The 21745-nt window shown below is 52.1% G+C and overlaps 1 protein-coding gene across 1 annotated transcript; it reads right to left on the reverse strand.

The window, feature by feature from the left end:
* Positions 1-3378: 3378 nt before the first annotated feature.
* Positions 3379-17787, reverse strand: Bcl3 (BCL3 transcription coactivator). Its single transcript, XM_006994880.4, has 9 exons — positions 17431-17787; positions 15075-15228; positions 7693-7801; positions 6740-6944; positions 6570-6658; positions 6312-6389; positions 4381-4548; positions 4046-4163; positions 3379-3959 (listed from the first exon to the last, which is right to left on the reverse strand). The coding sequence occupies exons 1-9, from the start codon at positions 17672-17674 to the stop codon at positions 3781-3783; spliced, it is 1344 nt and encodes a 447-aa protein (XP_006994942.1). The 5' UTR covers positions 17675-17787; the 3' UTR covers positions 3379-3780.
* Between the last annotated feature and the right edge of the window lie 3958 nt (positions 17788-21745).

Here is a 21745-nt window from a genome sequence, read left to right on the forward strand (position 1 = left end):
AAAAAAAAAAAAGAAAATGGGTACAGATATAGTCATAAAAATAGTTTAAAAACAACAAGTAAAGCGTTTAAAGAGAGAATAAAGTAATGTAAAAGGAAAAAGCCATGTAAGGATGGGAAAGGCACAAGGCCTCTGCAACCTCTATGTATCACCACTGTTTTGTTGACTTTGAATTTTTTGAATGTTGGTGAGTGAATGGCAGCTGCTGAGAGACATTGGATTATGAAAGGGACAGCTGAAATAAACCAGTCTACATACTTTAGAGATGTCTTGGCTTCAGAATGGAAATCAGGAAATGTGTTGCATTGGGGGAAAGGTTAAGAATTTGCTTCCACTGGAAACAAAAAGCTATGGATTCCTTCAAAGTTAGTGGAGGTCAGATTTGATCTGAGGATCTTGGCTGCAGACATGGGGAGAAAGACAGAAAAGACTACAAGACAGGTGATGTGTATGCTGATCCTTCTACATGAGAACATCTCTGAGACTGGATGAGACATGATAAATCTTGTCGGCTACAGAGTCCTCTTACAGACTTATTGTTACATGCCATCCTTTCATATGGCATGGGTAGATGGTTGGTTATGTAGTCCAAATGGACTTATAAAGTTGACCGACACCTACCTGTTCAATAATAAAAAAAATATCTTTAGTTGGCTTGTGCACACTGCACATTCCATACTTGTGTTAGTGCAATATATATTACACTTTAAAGTCTTTTTTTTAAAAGGACCAAACACCACTGAAAACAGGTAGCCCAGGTGATTCAGCTTCTCAGAATGCCTCTAGTGCCGTTTCCTCAAAGTTTTACATCCAGAGCTGGGCAGTGGTGGCACACGCCTTTAATCCCAGCTCTCTGGAGGCAAAGGTAGGAAGATCTCTGTGAGTTTGAGGCTAGACTGGTCTATAGAGGGAGTTCCAGGACAGCCAAGGCTATAATAAAGAGAAACCCTGTCTCGAAAAATAAAAAACAGTTAAAAAATATTTTTACATCCAGAGCAACTTGAAAGCTGCTAGCTGAGATGGTCTAGCCTCACTCACTACTCCAGCCAGGACTTCAAACAAGCCCTGCACTTTCCCATTTCACAGAGACTGAACAAGAAATGATGCAGTTAGGTCTCCTAGTATTTGACCCTTATCTCATTTTCTCAGAGTCCCCTAAAGATGCTGTCACCCACTGAGAACAGGAAGCAGTCTAGAGAACAGGATGCTCACATTCCCAAGTGATAGGGTGGGTGGTGTTTGGTCATTCAATGGATTATGGATGTTTATCATCATTTAAGGGCATTGATTGCAAGTTGTTGTTGGTCATCAGGGAGAAAGCTAAGCAAAGGAAGTTAGATTCAGGATTCTTCTTCTGAAAAGAAAAAGGGATATAGAAATGATAGGATAAAAGGGTAGATTACTGAATGGAATCTACTTTGAAACTAAAAAGGTGACTGCTTGTCTCAGATATTTTACATTGGTATGGGTTTTTATATATTGATACAAATTTAAGGTTATTTTTGTTTTAGCATAATGTCTATCTATCTATCTATCTATCTATCTATCTATCTATCTATCTAATGTTTCTACTCTTGTTTAAGGTATTATACCTATGTAGCCCATTTTAAAATGTAAAGTCCTAGTCCTTAAAGGCTATTAGTGCAAACTGTTTAAGATAATTAAGAAATGTAGGATAGTAGTCATCTATAACAATCAAACTTGCAGTTGTATTAGGTATGTTTCCAAGGTCAAACAGAGATGTATTTTAGATAGACAGATGGTCTTCAAACACTTCAGAGACTTATAGAATATGACCTTTAAGATGTTTTAATAACAAGGCTTTTCATGACAATGAGACATGTCTGCTCCTGGCAGTACCAATTTACTACAAAAGAGGATGCAAGGCATTGAATAACCTCCATATGGAGTTTGCTTTCATTGTGGCAAAGTTAGTCACTGAGCAAAGAAACTGCCTTTGCCTTCACTGCTGACAGTATGCTGTCCAAACTGGATGAGCAGGGCACAAAAGGAGGTGACTGCTGAACTTTGCCAAGACAAAGTAGGACAGTCCTTCAAAATTCTTGCTTCACAGAAAAGCCTTTCAGGTATTCTGTAGGCAGAACAAGGATGCCCCAATATTGCAGAGGAACCTTGGGTGACTGTCCAGGCAGCCAGCTGTTTCTGTCATTTCTATAGTTTTGGAAGTTGTTTGCTCTGCACTTCTGTTTACTTGGGTAATATTATATCCATCTTGGGTTTTTGATGAGGTTGAAGACTAAATAGTTACAGTTTTCCTTGTTACCAAATTCAGAAAAAAAACTTATGTAAGAGATATAAAGTTTATAAGGTTGAGAACCATAAAAGCTTAAGCTGTTTATCTAAGATGTTTTTAGGTCTAAAAAGATATTTTTAGGATGGTAATCCAAGTTATGATAGAAAATGACTTAGGTGTAAAACTTTGGACTCACTAATATAGGATAGATTATGCAGTACTTTCTCTGAATTCACCAAATACATACGGACTAAACGTTGTGAATGTAATTCTAACCTGATAATTGTTCTTATTGTATATAGTTCTACTATGTTAGAGTTAAAAACCATTCCTTTTTATTTAGACAAACAGGGGGAAATGTTGTGGGATATTTGTACACAGTATGAAGGTGTATTGTTGTGTGATTGGTGTAATTAAAAGCTGAACTGTCAATAGTTAGGCAGGAAGTATAGGTGGAATTTCCAGGGAGAGAAAGGAAGAGGAGGAGACACAGAGAGGAAATAGAAGGTGCAAGATGGAAGAGAGGTAACACCATGTGATAGAATATAGGTTAATATAAATGGGTTAATTTAAGTTATAAGAGCTAGGTAGGAAAAAGCCTAAGCTGTAGACCGAGCTTTCATAATTAATAGAAGTCTTCATGTCATTATTTGGAAGCTGGCTGGTGGGACAAAAAAAGACTTACTACATATTATATACATTATATTATAATATATTACATTTGAAATATATTATAATATGTACATATGCATTACATTACACACAATATCTTGTATTATTATATAATGTATATAATATAAATGTACATAAGATATAATTATATATTATTTACATTCATTATATACACATATATTTATATACATCTATGTTTCTTTAAAGCCCAAACACCACAGTCAGCTGAGGTTCCCACAGTGACCCACAAATTGCTAAGTTCCTCAGAAACACCCCCAGCATCCCCAGGGAAGATGTCACAATGTTCTAGTAACTCATTTTAGCACCGAAGCCATCACCAGCCCCAGCCCTCTCCCTCAACGGCACTGGGACACGAGGTCACTCAGTGCACAGGTGAGCACTCACAGGCACACTTCTGCCACACCTGGTTAGGACAGATCCAAAGCAAGGGATATGGTACAAAAATAGTTTATTACAAAAGAAATCTGACCCAAACCTAATAATTTACATTGCGATCAGTGCTGCCCCAGACCCTGTGCTCCTCCTGGTTCCTCAGGGTGGAGGAGGTCAGGGGAGGGGCTGTCCTCTGGTTCCCCCACTCCTGGGACAGAACCAAGAATCAATCATCTAGTAGATTCCAGACAGGGTACCTGGTGCCTGAGAAGAATGGGACCGAGCGTCCTGGGCGAGGGGTGAGATCGGGGCTATCTGTGCTCAGTAGTAGGTGCTCGTGCAAAACCTGGTCCTGGAGATTGGGGGGAAGCAGAACAAGGTCCTCACAGGTTCCAGAAGAGTGGTCCCCACAGGGCAGGGAGGCCCCTCCTCATGAGTCCGGGTCTGCCCCCCCATCCGTCTCAGCTGCTTCCTGGAGCTGGGGACGGGGCCACGGGCGGGCTTCGGAGGACCCCTGGGAAGGGCAGGAAGGCAGGTGGAGATGTAGTCGGGAGGAAGAAGTTTTGGGGGGTCACTGGGAAGCCAGGAGGGTCCTTCGGGGGAGACAGTGAGGGTGAGGAGCTTGGCGAGGAGTGGAGACCTGCGGAGGAAGAGAGCGGGGTTAGGGCGGGGAGAAGGCGGCTGAGCTGGCTCCAGGGTCCTGAGTGCCCCAGTGCAGACTCTCACCGTTGGAGCTGAGACGACTGCCGCTCTCAGGGGAAGTGGTGGCACTTTGGTCTGGGGATGGGTCGGGCTGTGACCCTGAGGCAGCCCGGGAGGCCTTCCCCCTTAGGATATCAATGACCTGTGGGAAAATGAGGGTCACCCGAGGCTATTCCAACCTTTATTCATTCTCTCTTTCCCTCTCTCCGAACACCCCTTACCCCTCCCTACCCCCTGCAAGGTGTCCCGGTGAGGGCGTGCAGGCATCTCCTTTGCTTCGTGACTCGGTTTCCCCCCACCGCCTCCTTTTGTTACCTCGCCTGCCTACGCTCACACCCCTCCCAGGCCGACGCACTCACCCTGCGGCTGCGCGCCACCATGAGGGGGGTGTCATTGTGGCAGTTCTTGAGGCCGCTGTCAGCCCCGCTGCGCACCAGCGTGCGCACCAGAGGCAGGAGCCCGCGGCCGGACGCGGAATGCAGAGCCGAGCTGCCCGAGTACATCTGAGCGTTCACGTTGGCGCCGTGCTGTGGGATGGGACATTCCGGTCAGGAGCCACGCGGGCTAGTGGCCTCACCTGGCCCCGGTCAGCTGGGGGAAGGGGACAGGTGATCACAACTGGGGCTCACACGGGTGACCAGAACCTGGAGGAGTCTTGACAGGGCACTGGGGGGCGGGGCGGCGGGGAGTGTCAAAGATGACATAGGCCTGTAATCCTAGCACTTGGAGAGTGGATGCAGGAGGATCAAGAGTTCAAGGTTAACCTGAGCTACAAAGTGAGTTCAAGTCCAGCCCCGGCTACACGAAACTCTAAGGAGGGAGGCTAGGAGAGCTGGACACTGTGGTCCAGTCATTCAAGAGGAGATAAGGAGGGGAAGCTTCTGGATAGTAGATGAAATGAGTGCAGAGGACAGAAGGACAAGGGGAAAGCCAGAAGCAGGGTTAACAAGGTCATCTCAGGCTAAAGCCTAGGCTGGCAGGGCGACATTGGCTGTCCTCTGACCTCCGCAATATGGCCGACCAAATCTAATTTTAAAAAGGGGCCAACACGATGGCACACACACCTTTAATCCTAGCCCTCAAGAGGTAGAGGCAAGAAGATTTCTCTGAGTTCAAGGCCAGCCTGGTCTACAGAGTTAGTTCCAGGACAGTCAGGACTATGTAGTGAGACCCTATCTCAAAAACCAAACCAAACCAAACAAAACAAAAAATTAAAAAATAAACTTGAGGGCTAGAGAGATGGATCAGCGGTTAAGAACACTGGCTGCTCTTCCGGAGGTCCTGAGTTCAATTCCCAGCAACCACGTGGTGACTCACAACCATCTATAATGAGATCTGTGCCTCTTCTGGCCTGCAAGCATGCATGCTGGCAGAACACTGTATACATAATAAATAAATTTTTTTAAAAAGGAAAATAACTTTGCCCTGGAGGAGGTGGGAATGGAGGGTGGGCTGGGGGGAAGGGGAAGGGGTGGGAGGGGGGAGAACAGGGGAACCCATGGCTGATATGTAGAACTGAATGGTATTGTAAAATAAAATTAAAAAAAAAATAAACTTGAGGGATGAAGAAATGGCTCACTGGTTAAGAGCACTATCTGCTCTTCCAGAGGGCAGGGCTTGATTCCCAGCACTCACACGGCACCTCACAACCATCTGTAACTACAGTTCTAGGGGATCTGACGCCCTCTTCTGGCCTCAGAAGACACTGCACACACCTGGTGCACAGACCTGTTTACAGGCAAACCACCCAGGTACAACCAAAAAAGAAAACAGGCTTGGGAATTCAGCTCAGTGGAAGAGCGCTTGCCTAGCAAGTGCGAGGCCCTGGGTTCGATCCTCAGCTCCAAAAAACAAAAACAAACAAACAAAAAAATGAAACAAAAACAAAAACCTTAGTAGCTCTGTGCCTTTCATCCCAGCACTCTGGAGGCAGAAGCAGGCAGGTCTCTGACTTTGAGGCCAGCCTGGTCTACAGAGGGAGTTGTAGGCTAGCCAACTCTACATAGTGAGACCCTTTCTCAAAAAGGAAAGGGAAGGGAAGGGAAGGAAGGAAAGAAAGAAAGGAAGAAAGAGAAAGAAAGGAAGAAAGAAAAAGAGAAAGAAAGAAAGAAAGAAAGAAACTTGAATTTGCAAATGAGATGTTGAAGGGAAGAGTCACCAGAGGCGGAGCAGTAACCAGAGTCTGAACTGGAAAATGGGGTCCTCGCCAGGGGCGGAGGTGACAGCTGAGCTGACGACAGAGGCCGCGGGGGTGGGGCCGGGGGAGGAGAAGCCAAAGATGGGTACGAACCAGCAGCAACAGCTGCACCATGCTCAGGCTGTTGTTCTCCACGGCGTGGATGAGTGGGGAGCGGCCGCTCTTGATGTCCTGCGGGAGGGCAGGTCTCTCAGTCACCCCTTCTCTGCAGGCTCTGAGCATCCCTCCCTTTGGTCCAGCCTCCGGCGCTTTAGACACTTGAACCCACCCTGGCTCCCTTTGCCAGCTCCGCCTCCTAGGCCACACCCCCGCGCCAGGCCACGCCCCTCACCGCCCGCCTCCCTGGCTCACCACTGCGTCGATGTCAGCACCGCGCTCCAAGAGCAACAGAACAGCCTCCTGGCACCCGGTGTTCACGGCCACGTGCAGAGCGGTGAGCCCTGAGGGAGGGGAAACCGCAGTCAGTCCCCGGCCTGTGTTTGGACGGTGTCAATCTCACCCCGTCCCCTCTGGAGACTCACCTTCGTAATTGCGAGCCTCCAGGTCCACCGACCCCGGGGCTGCGTTGTCCAGCAGGGCCTGCAGGCAGCTGGGGCTGCGGTGCTCGCACGCCAGGTGGGCTGCGGTCTGGCCGTGGCGGTCCAGGGCCATGGGGCTGGCACCAGCTGTCACCAGGAGCCGGACCATCTCTGGTAATGTGGTGATTACAGCCAAGTGGAGCGGGGTCTGGGGAACAGAGACGGCGAGGGGTCAGAGTATTCCTGTGCGTGCACCTCGTGTTTTCTGAGTCTATTAATGGAAGCCTTTGACGTCTCTCCCAATTCAAGAGGCTGAGACCCCCGCGTCTACCTCAGAACCCAGAAAGTCTGCCTATATAGAGATGCTGTGACATGGATAAGGTGTCAAGGAGCCCATGTGGACCCACCCCAGACTTGCGCTACAGATGAGGATGACCTCAATTCCTGATGTTCCTGCCTCCACCTCCCACGTGCTGAGACCAATGGAGTGAGCGGCCATGCTGGCTTTTGTTTGGTTGGTTTGGTTTTAAACGTTTTATATGTTTACTTTGTCTGCATGTGTGAGTACGTGTGCGCCACGGTTCTCTGGTGGAGGTCAGTGGACAACTTGAGGTAGTGAGTTTCGAACTCAGGTTGTCAGGCTTGGCTTCAACCTCTTTTTTTTTTTTTTTTTTTTTTTTTAAAGAGAGTGTCTTGCTGGATAGCCCAGGCTGGGCTCCAGCACTCTATTGTTTATGCTCAGTTCACGTTCAGTCTCCCAAACGCTGGATGACAGATTTACGCTACCACGCCCAGATTTGGTAGCCTGTCTTCCCAGGACCTGGATGCTGGCTCCCTGCTGCATGTCTCCTCTGGGACTTCTCCTTCCCGGGAACAAGACCCCCGAAGCCCCAGGGAAGCTGGGGTGTGGAGTACCTTTTGTTCAGCCCCAATTCCGGGTCCCCAGCCCACCTCACCTGCTGCAGGTTGTTGTGGACATCCAGTTCCCGGCCTCCCTGCTGGAAAAGGAGGACTAACCGGAGGGCAACTGCCATGTTATCCTGGACCACAGCGATGTGAAGAGGCCTGAGGGGACACAGGAGCAATCCTGGGATTAGGGGCTGCCCACTGGACTGCTGAAAGTGCTGTGTGGGGTGCTTTGGAAGGACCTTCAGAGTACAGTCTTTTTGTTTGTTTGGTTTTAGCTGTTCGAGACAGGGTTTCTCTGTGTAGCCGTGGCTGTCCTGGAACTCACTCTGTAGACAAGGCTGACCTCCAATTCAAAAGAGATCTGGCTGCCTTTGCCTCCTGAGTGCTGGGATTAAAGGTGTGTGCCACCACTGCCCAGCTGAGTACAGTCATTTACAACCATCCTGGGACAGCTCAAACTGGCTTCCTCTGGCATCATTATAGCTCCCACCCCAGCACTCTGGCTTCCACCTGCCCAGTCAGTCCCTCACATCAGAGGAACATTTTCAGATACGCCTTCCCTTCCAAAATCCTCACTTGATCACAGGCCCCATGTAAGTTATTAAAAACTGGATAGTTTTTGGTTTTAGTGTGCTAGGAACAAAACAAAATGCGTCTACTGGCTAAGCAGGGACTCTACCACTGAGCCACACCCCAGCCCCTCACTGGGGGATTCTAGGCAGGGGCTCTACCACTGAGCCACACCCCCAGCCCCTCACTGGGGGATTCTAGGCAAGCATACTGCTGCTGAGCCACACCCCCAGCCTTCACATGACTTTTTTTCTGGCAGGGTGTTACTGTATAACTCAAGTTGTCTCTTATCTTATTAAATGGCCCAAGATGCCCTCAACTTCATGGTAATTCTCTTATCTCCTGAATGCTAGGGTTACAGGCTTGGAAACATCACAAATAGATAAGCCCAATGTGAGTGGTTGTCAGTCTACCTATGTAGCTCAGAGTGGTCTCAAATGGGCAGTCCTCCTGCCTCAGCCTCCCTAAGTCATCTACCATCTCCTTGCTCTCTCTTTCCTCCGCTCTGGACACATTGGCCTTGGTGCAGACTCGCATGCCCTCACCCCTGCCCTGCCACATTGGCCTCCATGAGCTCTGTGGCTCATTGTGCAGTTTGCAATCATGTCCTGTCTGATTCTCTCCATCAGAATGTCTGCTCCACAGCAGGACGACATTCCCTGCCCAGAGCCTAGGGCGTACCTGACAGAGAGCAGGCACGTGGTGACTAAGCACATCCCAAATGGTCACCCTGGATGCTGCGTGACCACTTCCCCAACTTCCCCAAGCCGTGGCTTTCTCATCTGGGAAGTGGGGCATGTGAACTCATTGTAAGGTCTCTGCCATATATCAGGTTCAGCCTCCAGCTGAAGACATTCCAGGGCTTTCTGTGGAGCACAGACTTTGACTAAAAGGAGAAAAGCCCAGGTGTGGTTGCGCACGCCTTTAATCCCAGCACTCGGGAGGCAGAGGCAGGTGGATCTCTGCGAGTTTGAGGCCAGCATGGTCTAGAGAAGGAGTTCCAGGACAGACAGGGCTATACAGAGAAACCCTGCCTCAAAAAACAAAACAAACAAAAAACCCACCAAACAAAAAAGAATAAAATAAGGAGGAAGGAACCACATGGGATATGGGTCCTGGCTCTGGAGCTGGGTTCAGCAGTAGAGAATGTCCTTATAAGTGAAGGACCCATTCTCCAGCTCATGAAGCCTTCCATTTCTGACAACCTGACAATTATCTCTGCTGGGAAGAGCTAGCTGCTCACTCAAGGTCATGCCCTGTGGGATGGGAGCAGCTGCCATGCAAACAGTTCCTAGAGACGGTCATTGCTCCAGTTACCCACTCTCCCGTCTAGGAAGGCCACATCAGCTTCACCATTTCCTGTGGGATCCCCAAAGCCCTCTTCAGACTCCTCAGTGTGCTCCCAACTGAGGCACTCTACCCAGGAATCCCAGCCTGCCATTCGGAGCTGAGGGCAAACAGGAGCATTGTATGTGTTGGTGCATGGGTTCAGAGGGAGAGCACTGGGCAGACTGCATGCCTGCATGCATTGTGGTGTATGTGTGTGTGTGTTGCTGTGTGTGCATTGTGGTGTATGTGTGTGTGTGTGTTGCTGTGTGTGCATTGTGGTGTATGCGGGTGTGTGTGTGATGCTGTGTGTGTATTGTGGCATTGTGGTGTATGTGGGTGTGTGTGTTCCTGTGTGTGCATCAAGTGTCTCCCTCTGTGCTCTCCACCTTACTTTCAAGTTTTTAATTAATTTATTATTAAATTAATAGTGTGGGGCTGGAGAGATGGCTCAGAGGTTAAGAGCACTGGCTGCTCTTCCAGAGGTCCTGAGTTCAATTCCCAGCAACCACATGATGGCTCACAACCATCTACAATGAGATCTGCAGGCCAAACACTCACTGTATACATAATAAATAAATAAATAAATAAATAAATAAATAAATAAATAAATGTATGTTTAAAAAAATAAATTAATAGTGTGGCACACTATCTCAGTCCCTGACTGACATGGAACTCACTCTGTAGACCAGGCTGGCCCCAAACTCAGAGATCCGCCTGCCTCTACCTCCCCAGTGCTGGCATTAAAGGTGTGCGCCACTGTACCTGGCTTTTATTTGTCTCTTTATTGTTCATGTATGCACGAGTGTGTGCTTCTGTGCCCAGCACCTGCTGGAGGTCAGAGGCCCGCGGAGGTCATTTCTCTTCCCCCACCGTGTGGGTTTTGGGGATCAATCTCAGGTTGTTAGGCTTGCTTACAGCTGCTCTGCTCCCTGAGCCACCCCCCCAACCCCTCTACTGTATTTATTATATTGTTTTCTTTTTTCTGCTTTTCCTGTGAGCGTGGTGTGCATGCACGGTTTTGTCCTTGTGTGAGTACACGTTTGTGCACATGCATGTGTGTTGGTGTCAGAACTATGCCCCATCACTCTTCCACCTTCCTTTTTGAGACTAGCTTTCTCCTTGGGAGGCGGAGGCAGGCAGATCTCTGAGTTTGAGATCAGCCTGGTCTACAGAGCAAGTTCCAGGACAGCCAGGGCTACACAGAGAAACCCTGTCTCAAAAACAAAACAAAGTAAAACAAAAAACAGGGTGGTGGTGGCTCACCCCTTTAATTCCAGCACTTGGGAGGCAGAGGCAGGTGAATCTCTGTGAATTCAAGGATAGCCTGGTCTACAAAGCAAGTTCCAGAACAGCTACTACTGTTACACAGAGAAACCCTGTCTCAAAAATAAATAAATAAATAAATAAATAAATAAATAAATAAATAATGCTTTTTTGATGCAGCACAACAGAGCCCCTGCCTAGAACCCCCCAGTGAGGGGCTGGGGGTGTGGCTCAGTGGTAGAGCCCCTGCCTAGAATCCCCCAGTGAGGGGCTGGGGGTGTGGCTCAGTGGTAGAGCCCCTGCTTAGAATCTAGGCTAGGACCTGCAAGGCTCTGGGTTCCATTCTTACCACTACAAAAAAAAAAAGTCCATTAATGAAGCATCTACTTTCTCACGTGCCAACGGCTTCTAGTTAACCAATCCTTACCAAAGCAGAAAGGTACAGTGAGCACCAAGAACCTACAATTCAAATCACCTCCCCATATTATTCTGAGGGAGCGCTGAAATCTCAGGGTCCAAGGGGCTTTGGTGAGGTGGGGAATGTACACTGGACAGCAGCGCTCCCTAGCGAAGGCCTGGGCAAAGTACCTCCTGCGTAGCCTGGCTTTCCTTCCCACAAGAGCGCCACAGGAAGAACAGATGACAGTGGGCGAATCCCTGAATCTGGACCCAGATGTTGTTAATCAGATTGAAATCGAAAATGCTGGGGGAGGGGCGAGCCCCGAGCCCCCTCCCAGTTTGGATTCGCTGCATCCCCCGGCAGCATCTCCCTATGTGCGCAGTCCGCCAGGGTCCCTCCCGGCGCGGGCGGGGTTAAACGAGGGCAGAGGGAGCGAATGATTTCAGAGAAACCGTCCAGGCTTCAGTTCCCATAAATGCGCGGGCCGCAGGGGGTGGGGCGGGGCTGGAGGAAGTGGGGACGGGAGGGGCGGCCCAGCCCTCGGACTTCCAGTAACAGGTCTGCGGGGCGGGGCTGGGCTTCCTGCTCCCGGGGGAGGGAAGCCTGGCCAGTTGGGGATCTACCCAGCCATACCCTGGCACCCCAACTTCCACTCTCCCAATGGGGGAGGAGAGAGACAGAACCCCGAGTCCTCCAGCCCTGGGACCCCTCTTACAGCTTCACTGGGCCCAGCCTCAACTGGCTTTGGTTTCCCCTCTCCATTCCAAGGTCATCCATACCAAGGTCTTTCTTGGGGACTTCGGAAATACACTTTCATAAGTCTACTGAGCAGGGAGGTTCCCGCTCCCCAAGTAGCCCCTCTCTCTTCCATGTTCCTTGGAGGACGCAGGATCACAACACTCCAGTCTTTTACTTCGTTGGGGACACACTTCCAGGCCCACAGGCAGGCAGGCCCACAGGCAGGCAGGCCTGTGAGACCACGTTATTACAAAGGATCGGGGATCGGTTTATAAAGTTAGATTTCTGGTGCACGTGGTTGGCCGAGGGCCGTGACCCCTGAGACCCTCCCCCGGCGTAAGGAAATCCTTTCACTTTTCTTTAAAATGCATGGAACCACTGTTAGTTTTTGAGACAAGGTCTCGCCACTCTCCGCCTTTCTGGTGCTGCGAATACAGGTATGCACACCACTGTCTGAAATATCCATTTTCTTGAACAAAGGACTGAAAACTCTTGTATGAGACCTGTGTAAGCGCCTGGTCCCCAAACTACCCCACCCCCACCCCGCGCGCCCATCTCTTCCCTTATTCTCCTTGAAGATGGAGGAATTCTATACCCCAGTTCCTGCCTGGAGACTTAAGGCACGTACCCCATGTCTCTTGCAGAAAGAGCTGCAGTTTCTGACCTCTTTGGACTCCAGATGGCCTTAATCTATAGCCCAGCCTAACCTCAAGCTGGAGATGACCCTCCCTGAGCTTGCTGGGAGTATTTAGAAGCTTGAGCTACCATGCGGACTTTGACTTTTCCTGAGATTCCTGTTGCCCTCAAAGAAGCCAGGTCCAGACAGCAGGCCTATGGTTCTCTAGGATTTAGACCTAGGGTCCCCTGGCCAGCCTCCCTGGCCTGCCCTCCCCCAGCCTGTGTGAAGCTGGCGCAGGCAAGCTGGGGTTTGGCCGGCTGCCCATTCCCGTAAGCCCCAGCGGAAGGGGTTAAGGTTGGAGGGAGCGCCAGAGTGAGTGTAGGGAGCTGACGTGGGGGAGGCAGAGCAGCTGGGCTGCGGTCAAGTTCTGCGAGAAGGGATTTCCCCGCCGGCAGCTGAGGCAGAAGTGTTTGCGTTGTGGGGGTGGGGCTGGGGCTGGGGGGGCTGGGAGAGGGGTGAGGGGCTGTGACTGCTGGCTGCACCCTGCTACCAGACCACAGACAGCTCACCCCAGGGGACAGTTAGGAACGAAACCTTCTCCGAGTCTGGCCCCTGGGGTGGGAAGCAGCTAGACTTGATTGAGTCTTTTATGGACCTCTGACACTTTCTCCTGCTTGAACTCACGTGGTAGCCTACAGCCTCCCAGGGCAGCTCTGTTCAAACATTACCTACTCAAGTATTGAGCGCTTACTGTTTGTCCAGCCCTGTTCTGTGTGCTCTTGTGTATACATCATCGTGAAAGGTCTGTGACCAGGCCTGGTTTCCAAACAGAAACTGGGGCTTCATAATACCCAGCTGCATACCCACTCCTTCTCTATACAAATGGGCCTATTGATCTCTGCTTAGGGATTCCAGACCCCAAGCCAATTCCCACATGAGGGTTCCTTATAAAAATAATTTCAGCCACATGATAAGCCCGTATGTGGGAGGCTGAGGCAGAAGGATTGCTGTGAGTTATAAGCTGGCCTAGGGTACATAGTGAGTTCCAGGCCACTCCCTTCCAGAGTGAGACCCTGTTTCAATTTAAATGAAAAAAACTGGACATGGAGGTGCAGGTCTGGAATCCCAGCACTGGGAGATGAGAGCAGGATCAAAGTAGTCTTAGGCTAGATTGTGAGTTCCGGGCCAGCCTGGCCTACGTGTGACCTTTACTCCACAAAACAAAACAGTTTATCTTTTCCAAAGAGGTGCATACTTACAATTCCTGTTTTTACAGGGAGGGAAACTGAGGTACAGGAGAGGGAGAAAACAGCTAGCTGAGATTCATGCCCAGGTTAGTTGAACAACAGCAGTCAATTGCATGGGACCTTCATTCTATGCTCCGCCCAGGCCTAAACCCTCCTCTGACCTAGCAGATACCCAAGAGATAAGTCAGAGGGTTGGGAAATCAGCTCAGTGGGCTATGGCCATGAAAGAATGACGTGGACTAGAATAGGAATGATCTAAGATTGGGAGCAAGCCAGGGTGAGTGCTGCTCCGCTCTGAATGTGAGTGTGCACACACCCTGAAAGCAGGCAGATCGGCTGCCCTACAGTCACAGCAATGCTAAGCAACACTCGGCGGCTTCTGTGGTCCTGGGGGTGGAAGCTGGGTCTTGTGTGTGCTGAGCTGCATCCCCCAACCACTTGTTTTGTTTCCTGTAGTCGAGGCTGGCTTTGAACTCGTGAATTCGCCGACCTCTACCCTTCGCTTCCCCCAGAACAAGGCTTACAGGTGGACATCACCACCCCGAACTCTAATCGGAGTTTACTGAACACAGGACATATGACACACTGGACTCAAATCCCTCATGTACTTTGTAATACCTCCAGAAAAACCAGCAGATAAAATACAGTTCCCAGAGCTGGGCGTGGTGATGCACACCTTTGATCCCAGCACTCAGGAGGCGGATGAAGGCGGACCTATGTAAGTTTGAGTTGAGCCTGGGCTACAGAGGGAGTTCCAGGCCAGTTAGGGCCACATAGTGAGACCTTGACTCAAAAATGGGGTGGGAGCTGGAGCGACGGCTGCTCTTCCAGAGGACCCAAAGGAGCTCACAACCATCTGTAACTCCGTTTCCAGGGGATCTGTGCCTTCGGCTTGCCTCCTCGGGCACCAGGCTCGCACCTGGTGCACAGACATTCACACAGACAAAACACCCCTATATGTAAATATGATTTTAAAAACTGAAAACAAAGAAAGACACATAGTTCTCGTTTTTTGGATTATGATAAAAATTGAGAGGTTGGCGGTGTGACTTCCTGTTAGAGCAAGCAAGGAGCATGCGTAGTGTTCAGTCTCCCACCTCCACAACAGCCCTAGCCAATGAGTGCCCATTTTCCATAGGAAGAAACTGAGGCTCAGAGAGAGGGAGGGTCCTGTTCAGTGTCTGGAGGTAGATCCTAATGTGGATCAGAGCCAAATGTCCCCATGTTATGGAGGGCTTGGCTCCTCCATACTCCGTCACTTACGTATCTCCATCCTCATCTGCACGGGTGGCCAGGGCAATGTCGGCTGAAAGGGGGTGTTCCATGGGGCACATCCTGGAGTAGAGGTGTGTAGGCAGATTCAGCAGCGGAAAGGGGGGTCCCACCGTAGGGGTAGAGTAAATGGGCATCAAAGGTCCTGGATGCAGCAGAGACAAAGGGAAGACCCAGATGAAGCCAAACCCACAGACCCTCAGCTAGGGGTCTCTCCCTTCAGGCCTGGGCATCTCCCCAAATCCCCTGCTCCCATTCTCATGTAGCCCAGGCTGGCCTTGAATTTAATATGCAGCTGAAGATAACCTCAAACCCTTGACCCCCCGTCTCCATCTCCTCAGTGCTGGAATTATAGACCTGCATCACTTCACTTACATTTTAAATTTTCTATGTATGTGTGTGTGCATGAGTGTATTTATGTGCACCACATTTGTGCATGTTCCCATGGAGGTCGGTAGAGGGCGCCACATCCCCTGAAACTGGAGATTACAGGGACCTGTAAGTCCCCACAAGGTGGATGCTGAAGTCAAGTCCACTGCAAGAACACTAAGTACTCTCAATTGCTGAGCCAGCTCTCCTGCCCTATAAAGAACCTTTTCTAGTTATTACTTTTAAGAGCTGTACTAACTTTTTAATGTGTATGAATGTTTTGCCTGCATGTATGTCTGTGCACCACATGCCTGCCTGAAGCACTGAGGCCAGAAGAGGGCCCTGTGTTCCCAGAACCGGAGATACAGATGTTTTTGTGAGCTGTCAGACCTGGATGCGGGGAACAAGCTCAGGTCCTCTACAAGAGCAGCAAGTGCTCTTAGCCACTGAGTCATTTCTTTAGGCCCCACCCCGCCTTTGAAACAAACACAGTGTCACTATGTTTTAGCCCAGACTGGCCTTAAACTCATGGAGATCCTCCTGCTTCAGCTTCCCAAGTGCTGGGATTACAGGCGTGCATCACTTTGATGATCCCAGATTCTGTTAGCACGTCAAACCTGATCCTCAAGGCCCAAGACAACGTTCTCATTCCTTGCCCCCCTCAACTCCTGCGCCCTTCACCCCTCACCGCAACCCCTGTCCTCATCCCCATCCCCTCCTGTGACGAGTTCTTCCCTCATGAATGTCTGACCTCTACATCTGAGAAGAGACCTTTAAAGGCCGAGAGAGCCCTGTCCCCACCCGGCAGGGGTGCCCCAGTTACAAAGTTACACGTGAGTAACTTTGTAGCTGAAGGATGCAGTTGATGGACTAAAGATCTGGGCGCTGGGTGTATAGTAAACACACAGAGGGTCTGGGGAGCCAGGACAGTTAGAAAACTTGGCCCTAGAACCTTTTAGATGAAAGTTTGGGGAAGGACCATTGCAAAGATGGGAAAACAGAGGCTGGGGTTCTCATCAGGCCAAGGAAGACCTCCTGCTTTGCAGCTTGATGCCCTCATGCAGAAGCATGGATAGGCAGCAGCTGCAGAACCCAGAGGGCCCAAGGAAACCGTCGTTGTCGTCAGCAACTCTGGGGTGTCTAGCAGATAGGAAGGTGGTTACTGCAGGGGGATGCCCCTTCCTTGATATAAAGGTTGGGAAGAAGGGTACCTGCCTTCCTGCCGTCTGACCAGCTTTGGGGTTCCCTTCCTGCAGTCTCACCTTCCCAGGACCCCGAATCCCTTTCCTGGGACCTAAGTCCTTCAGTTTCTGAATTCCTTGCTTGTGTTCCCTTCCTAGAACCTCAGTTCCCAAGCCTGCCCCCAGGGCCACCTGACACAGGGACACTTGTGAACACGCACAACTGGCTGTGCAGAGTGCTGCCTCTGTTGCCTGATTCCTCCAAACCCGCGGTATTGGGGTCCTTGGGGCTCTACGTGTCATCATTTAGAGCTGGGATCCAAACACGGGGGTGTTCAGAACCCCAGTGCCTTTCTCTGGATCCCTATGACCCTGAAATATCGGTTCTCAAGATTTTAACCTAAGGTACCAGTCTCTTTAGATCCCTGTTCTGTTTCTATGGCCGCCCCCCATATCCGTACACCAGAGCCCCAGTTTCCAAGGCCTGAGTAACAATTCTTCATAGTCCTTAAGGTCTGGTCCCTCCCAGCCTGAAATTTCGTGTCTCTGGGATCCCATATCTGCGCCACTGGACACTGTCCCCTGATCCCCTTCCCCAGACCATTTGACCCTTGGGTACCCCTCTGACCTCCCGTTTCTTGGCACCCTCATGGCTGAACTCCAGGGCTTTGCAACCTGTTTCCTAGCTTCAATCCTAGAGTCCCTGCTACCAGGAACCCCATCTATTTGTGTCCTGTGCTCTGCTGACCTCAAGTGGCCCCCACCCGGCCCTGGCCCTCGCGGGGGAGGCTACTCACCCGGGTAGTAAAGCGCCTCCGGCCTGGCCACGCCGTGGGGGGGCCCAGGGACAGCTAGGGTGTCGCAGCTGCTGCGCAGGGGGTCCAGGGGTCCGGCAGGGGCGCGCGGGGCTGCGGGCTCCGGGGACGCGGGGCGCAGAGGGCGTTTGCGGAGCGGCAGCGCGGCGCCCGGCGTGCCCTTGGGGGGCCGGGTGCGCAGGTCCACGGGCCCCTCGTCCATGGCCCCCGCGGGGCATCGGGGCATCGGGCCGCCCGGAGACGCCGGGGCGCGCGGCAAGCTCGGCACGGGAAGGCGGTCTCGCCGGGCTGCGGGACTTCCCCTGCTGCCGACTGAACTGAAGGGACTTTTGTCAGCCGGGGCGGCGCCCGCCTCCCGCCTCCCCGCCCCCGGGCCCCCAGGGCCACCCGTCCGCCCCAGGGGTTTCCTGGACCCGCGTCTCGGAGGCGGAGCCCGCGCTCCTGGTCCCCACCCGCCGCTCTGCTCAGCGTGCCTCTGGCCCGGAGCTCAGTCTGGTCCTAGAGATATTCTCTCTCTCTCTCTCTCTCTCTCTCTCTCTCTCTCTCTCTCTCTCTCTCTCTCTCTCTCTCTCTCTCTCTCTCTCTCTCTCTCTCCTCTCTCTCGTTTTCTTAGACTGGAGCTCTACATGAGGTAGCCCAGGCTAGCCTGGACCTGGATCTGTAGCAGAGGGTGGTCTGGACCTTCTGATCTTCCTGTTTCCACCTCCAGTGCTGAGAAGACACCTGTTCCACTTGGCCTTGGTTCTTTCTTTTTCTTAGTCCAGGGGTCATGTAGCCCAGGCTAGCCTTGAATTTGCCATGTAGCAGGGAGTGACCTTGAACTCCGGATCCTCCTGCCTCTACCTCCTATCTTCCCTCCCAAAAGCTGAGGCTGTGGACCCGGACCACCATTAACAGGCACATTTTCCTGTTGGTTGAGCAGGGGCCTCCTGCATGCCAGGGGTCCGAGCTTCACGGCCCAGCTCTGTGGTCCCTAGCTCTGAATCCCACGGCTGTGTCTGGCCGGACAAGTCCACATTTCCTGTGGCCTGTCTTTGACTCTGCTGTCACAGGTCCCATCTTTCCTTTAGTGTTTCTGGGTCTTTCAGTCACCTCCTCTAGCCCCAACCCTGCAATTCCTGGAGACCACAGGGTTGCTAGGACATGGGTTCGAATCCTGATTTCTACTTCCTCTTGGGTGACCTTGACCATGCACTTCCCTCCCCGAGTCGTTTCCTCCCCCCCCCCCCCTTTGGCAATACCGAAGCCTAGGAACTTGTGCACAGCAAGCAATAGCACGGCACTGAGATATCCAGCCTTCTTCTGTTTTCCAAGCTTTCTCAGCTGCCCAAGCAGGCCTGCGTTTGCTTGGTAGCCCGGACTGCTTCGAAATTGGAATCTTCCTGCCTGCCCCCCTTGAGGAGGTGGGATGGCAGGCCTACACCATCAGGGGGAGTGCTCAGACTCACTCTTTGAAAGAATGAAAATCCCAGACCAGGCAGGGACTGGTGCCCAGGAACTAGGCACACTCTGCCTTCCTTGTGCCTCCCGGCTTGCAGGGCACTGCGCGTGTGCGTGTGCGTGTGTGTGTGTGTGTGTGTGTGTGTGTGTGTGTGTGTGTGTGTGTGTTTGCAGGAGAGCTTTGAATGTGTCTCTCTACCGGGTCCCTGCACCCAGCCAGAGGCCTCAGAGGAGAAGTGAGCGCCATGAATCCCAGAAGACAGATCCTGAGAGTGTCGATAGCGAGAGTATAGAGGTTGAGCCAGCAGGCCGCAGTTAGGGCTCAAGGCCAGACACTTGTGGCGCTTGGGGGTGCAGGCTGACTCCCTCAACTTCCCCCACTTCCCTTCCCACCCCGAGGAGGGGCTGGAGGGTGGGGAACAGGCCCGGCTGGTTGGGGCCCTGACTCAAAGGCGGCGCTGGAGCAGGGGAGGCAGGGCAGAGGCTCCGCCTCCTCAGGCCCCGCCCCAGGGCGGGGCCCAGCTCGGGGCTTTCCCGGACATCCCTGGAGGTGGAGCGGCCACTGGGGTTGAGTCCAGGTCACTGAGTCACAGGCAGGCGGAGGGGGAGGCGGCTGGAGACTTGGGGAGGCAGGGGAATGGGCACTGCGCCTCAAACACGCTCAGAGGTTTCTCAGGGTCCTCTGGCTCTCTCTCCGGATGTCGATGTTCTCTACAAACCTTCCCCCCTTGTCTCCTGTTCTGTTCCCTGACTCTTTTTTTTCCAGACAGGGTCTCTGTAGCTCAGGCTGACCACGGACTAGGGGCAATCCTCCTGCCTCAGCCTCCAGAGTGCAGAGATTACAGGTGTGAGCCACCACCATCCCCGTTTTTCTGTCCTCTTTTGTCCCTGTGCCCTCCGCGCCCTGGGACCACGAGGTGGGCGCGGAGCAGGTGAGGGGACTTTGGTCGGCTGGGGCCGCACCCGAGTGGATGGTTAACCTGGTCTGTGGGATTCGAGGTGCCAGCTGACCTTACCTCTCCCCACTGCTTTTGTCTCTCTCTGGCTGCCCCCCTCTCCCAGCCCCCACCCTACCGTAAGCCATTCAGATGAATCAGGGGAGAGAACCAGACCTGGGTTTAAATCTCACCTCCAAGCCACCCCGGGAGTTGTGTCTGCCTGTAATTCCAGGTACTCAGGAGCTGAGGCAAGAGGATAGAAAGGTTTGGGTTAGCCTGGGCTACAAAGTGAGTGGAAGGCCAACCTGGGCAACCCGTGGAGACTTTATCTCAACAAAATGAGCCAATAAAACAAAAGTGCACACTCAGTACCCCAGCGCCACGGAGGTGAAGGCAGGAGGGCCAGGAGTTCAGAGGCCAGCCTTAGCTACCTACAGAGAGAAGGTCTGAGGCCAGCCTGGGCTACGTGGTCCCAAAAGTGAACAAATGGCCAGTGAGATGCCTTATCCGGTAAAGGTGCTGGCCAGCAAGCTGAATGACCTGAGTTCAGTATTCAGAACCTACACTGCTGGAGGAGAGAGTTGACTCCTAAAGCTGTCTTTCGACCTTGTGTGCACACACAAATACACATAAAATAAACAAGCATTTTATACATGTAACACAACAGTAGTGCTGGGTACAATCGGTGGTAGAGCTCTTTCCGGGTATGCGCGGGCCCCTGGGTCCCTGTCCCCAGTGACCTTCTCCCCATGTGAACTGAGAGGAGCCAGTCCCCTGTTCCGGACAGCTAGGCAACGTCACCTCTGCCTGCCAGCGTGGGGGTGGGGGGCACAGAAAGGTGAGAATAAGAATCACTTTGGGAAGGCGGGGGCTGATTTAGCATCTGCTAGCCCACTCCTCAAAGCCCAAGAGGAAGTTGGGGAGCTCTGACCACTATTCGGAAGCTGAGGGCAGGGCTTAGGGGGTGTGATTTGGGACAGGTAGGGTGGTGGCTTGGCCCTCACAGGACTGGAGCAGGTGGCACACAGTGTGGGTGCCAGGCTCAGAGGAGCCACAAGGTACTGGGAGAGGTGGTGTTTGGTGCTGGTGTGTGTGTGTGTGAAGAGGAAGGAGGAGGGACAAAAGGGCCTGGGGAGAAGGACAGGGTCTGATGGAGGAGGTGAGGGAGGAGGTGAGGGTCTGATGGAGGAGGTGAGGGTCTGAGGGAGGAGGTGATGGTCTGAGGGAGGAGGTGATGGTCTGAGGGAGGAGGTGATGGTCTGAGGGAGGAGGTGAGGGTCTGAGGGAGGAGGTGAGGGCCTGAGGGAGGAGGTGATGGTCTGAGGGAGGAGGTGATGGTCTGAGGGAGGAGGTGATGGTCTGAGGGAGGAGGTGAGGGTCTGAGGGAGGAGGTGATGGTCTGAGGGAGGAGGTGAGGGCCTGAGGGAGGAGGTGAGGGTCTGATGGAGGAGGTGAGGGCCTGAGGGAGGAGGTGAGGGCCTGAGGGAGGAGGTGAGGGCCTGAGGGAGGAGGTGAGGGTCTGATGGAGGAGGTGAGGGCCTGAGGGAGGAGATGAGGGCCTGAAGGAGGAGGTGAAGGCTTGAAGGAGGAGGTGAGGGCCTGAGGGAGGAGGTGGAAGGAATCTGACAGTGGAGGTCAGTTCTGCAGGAGGAGATCAGAGGGCCTGAAGGTAGAAGAAGCACAGAGTGAGGAACGAGGCCTTTGTGTGTTTACACAGCTCACGCTCACGCTCATTTACTAACTTACTGAGTGTGCCCAGGGGTGCACATGTGCAGAGGGCAACCTGCAGGAGTCAGTCCTCTCCTTGCACTATTGGGTCCCCGGGGTCGAACTCAGGCTGTCAGCCTTGGCAGCAAGCCTCTTTACCCTCCCAGCCATCTTACCGGCCCAAAGGAGCAGTTTTTGAGGACCTCTCTCCA

The sequence above is a fragment of the Peromyscus maniculatus genome, chromosome 1 (genome assembly GCF_049852395.1).
Source record: "Peromyscus maniculatus bairdii isolate BWxNUB_F1_BW_parent chromosome 1, HU_Pman_BW_mat_3.1, whole genome shotgun sequence".
NCBI lineage: Eukaryota > Metazoa > Chordata > Mammalia > Rodentia > Cricetidae > Peromyscus > Peromyscus maniculatus.

Excerpts from the sequence above, each read along its gene's own strand:
- Bcl3 (XM_006994880.4), bottom strand. The coding sequence starts at position 17,674 with ATGCCCCGATGCCCCGCGGGGGCCATGGACGAGGGGCCCGTGGACCTG. Across the intron at positions 7,802-15,074 it reads GCAGATGAGGATGGAGATAC|GCCTCTTCACATCGCTGTGG; the intron begins GTAAGTGACGGA and ends GTGTCCCCTCAG. Across the intron at positions 6,390-6,569 it reads GTGCTGACATCGACGCAGTG|GACATCAAGAGCGGCCGCTC; the intron begins GTGAGCCAGGGA and ends GCCCTCCCGCAG.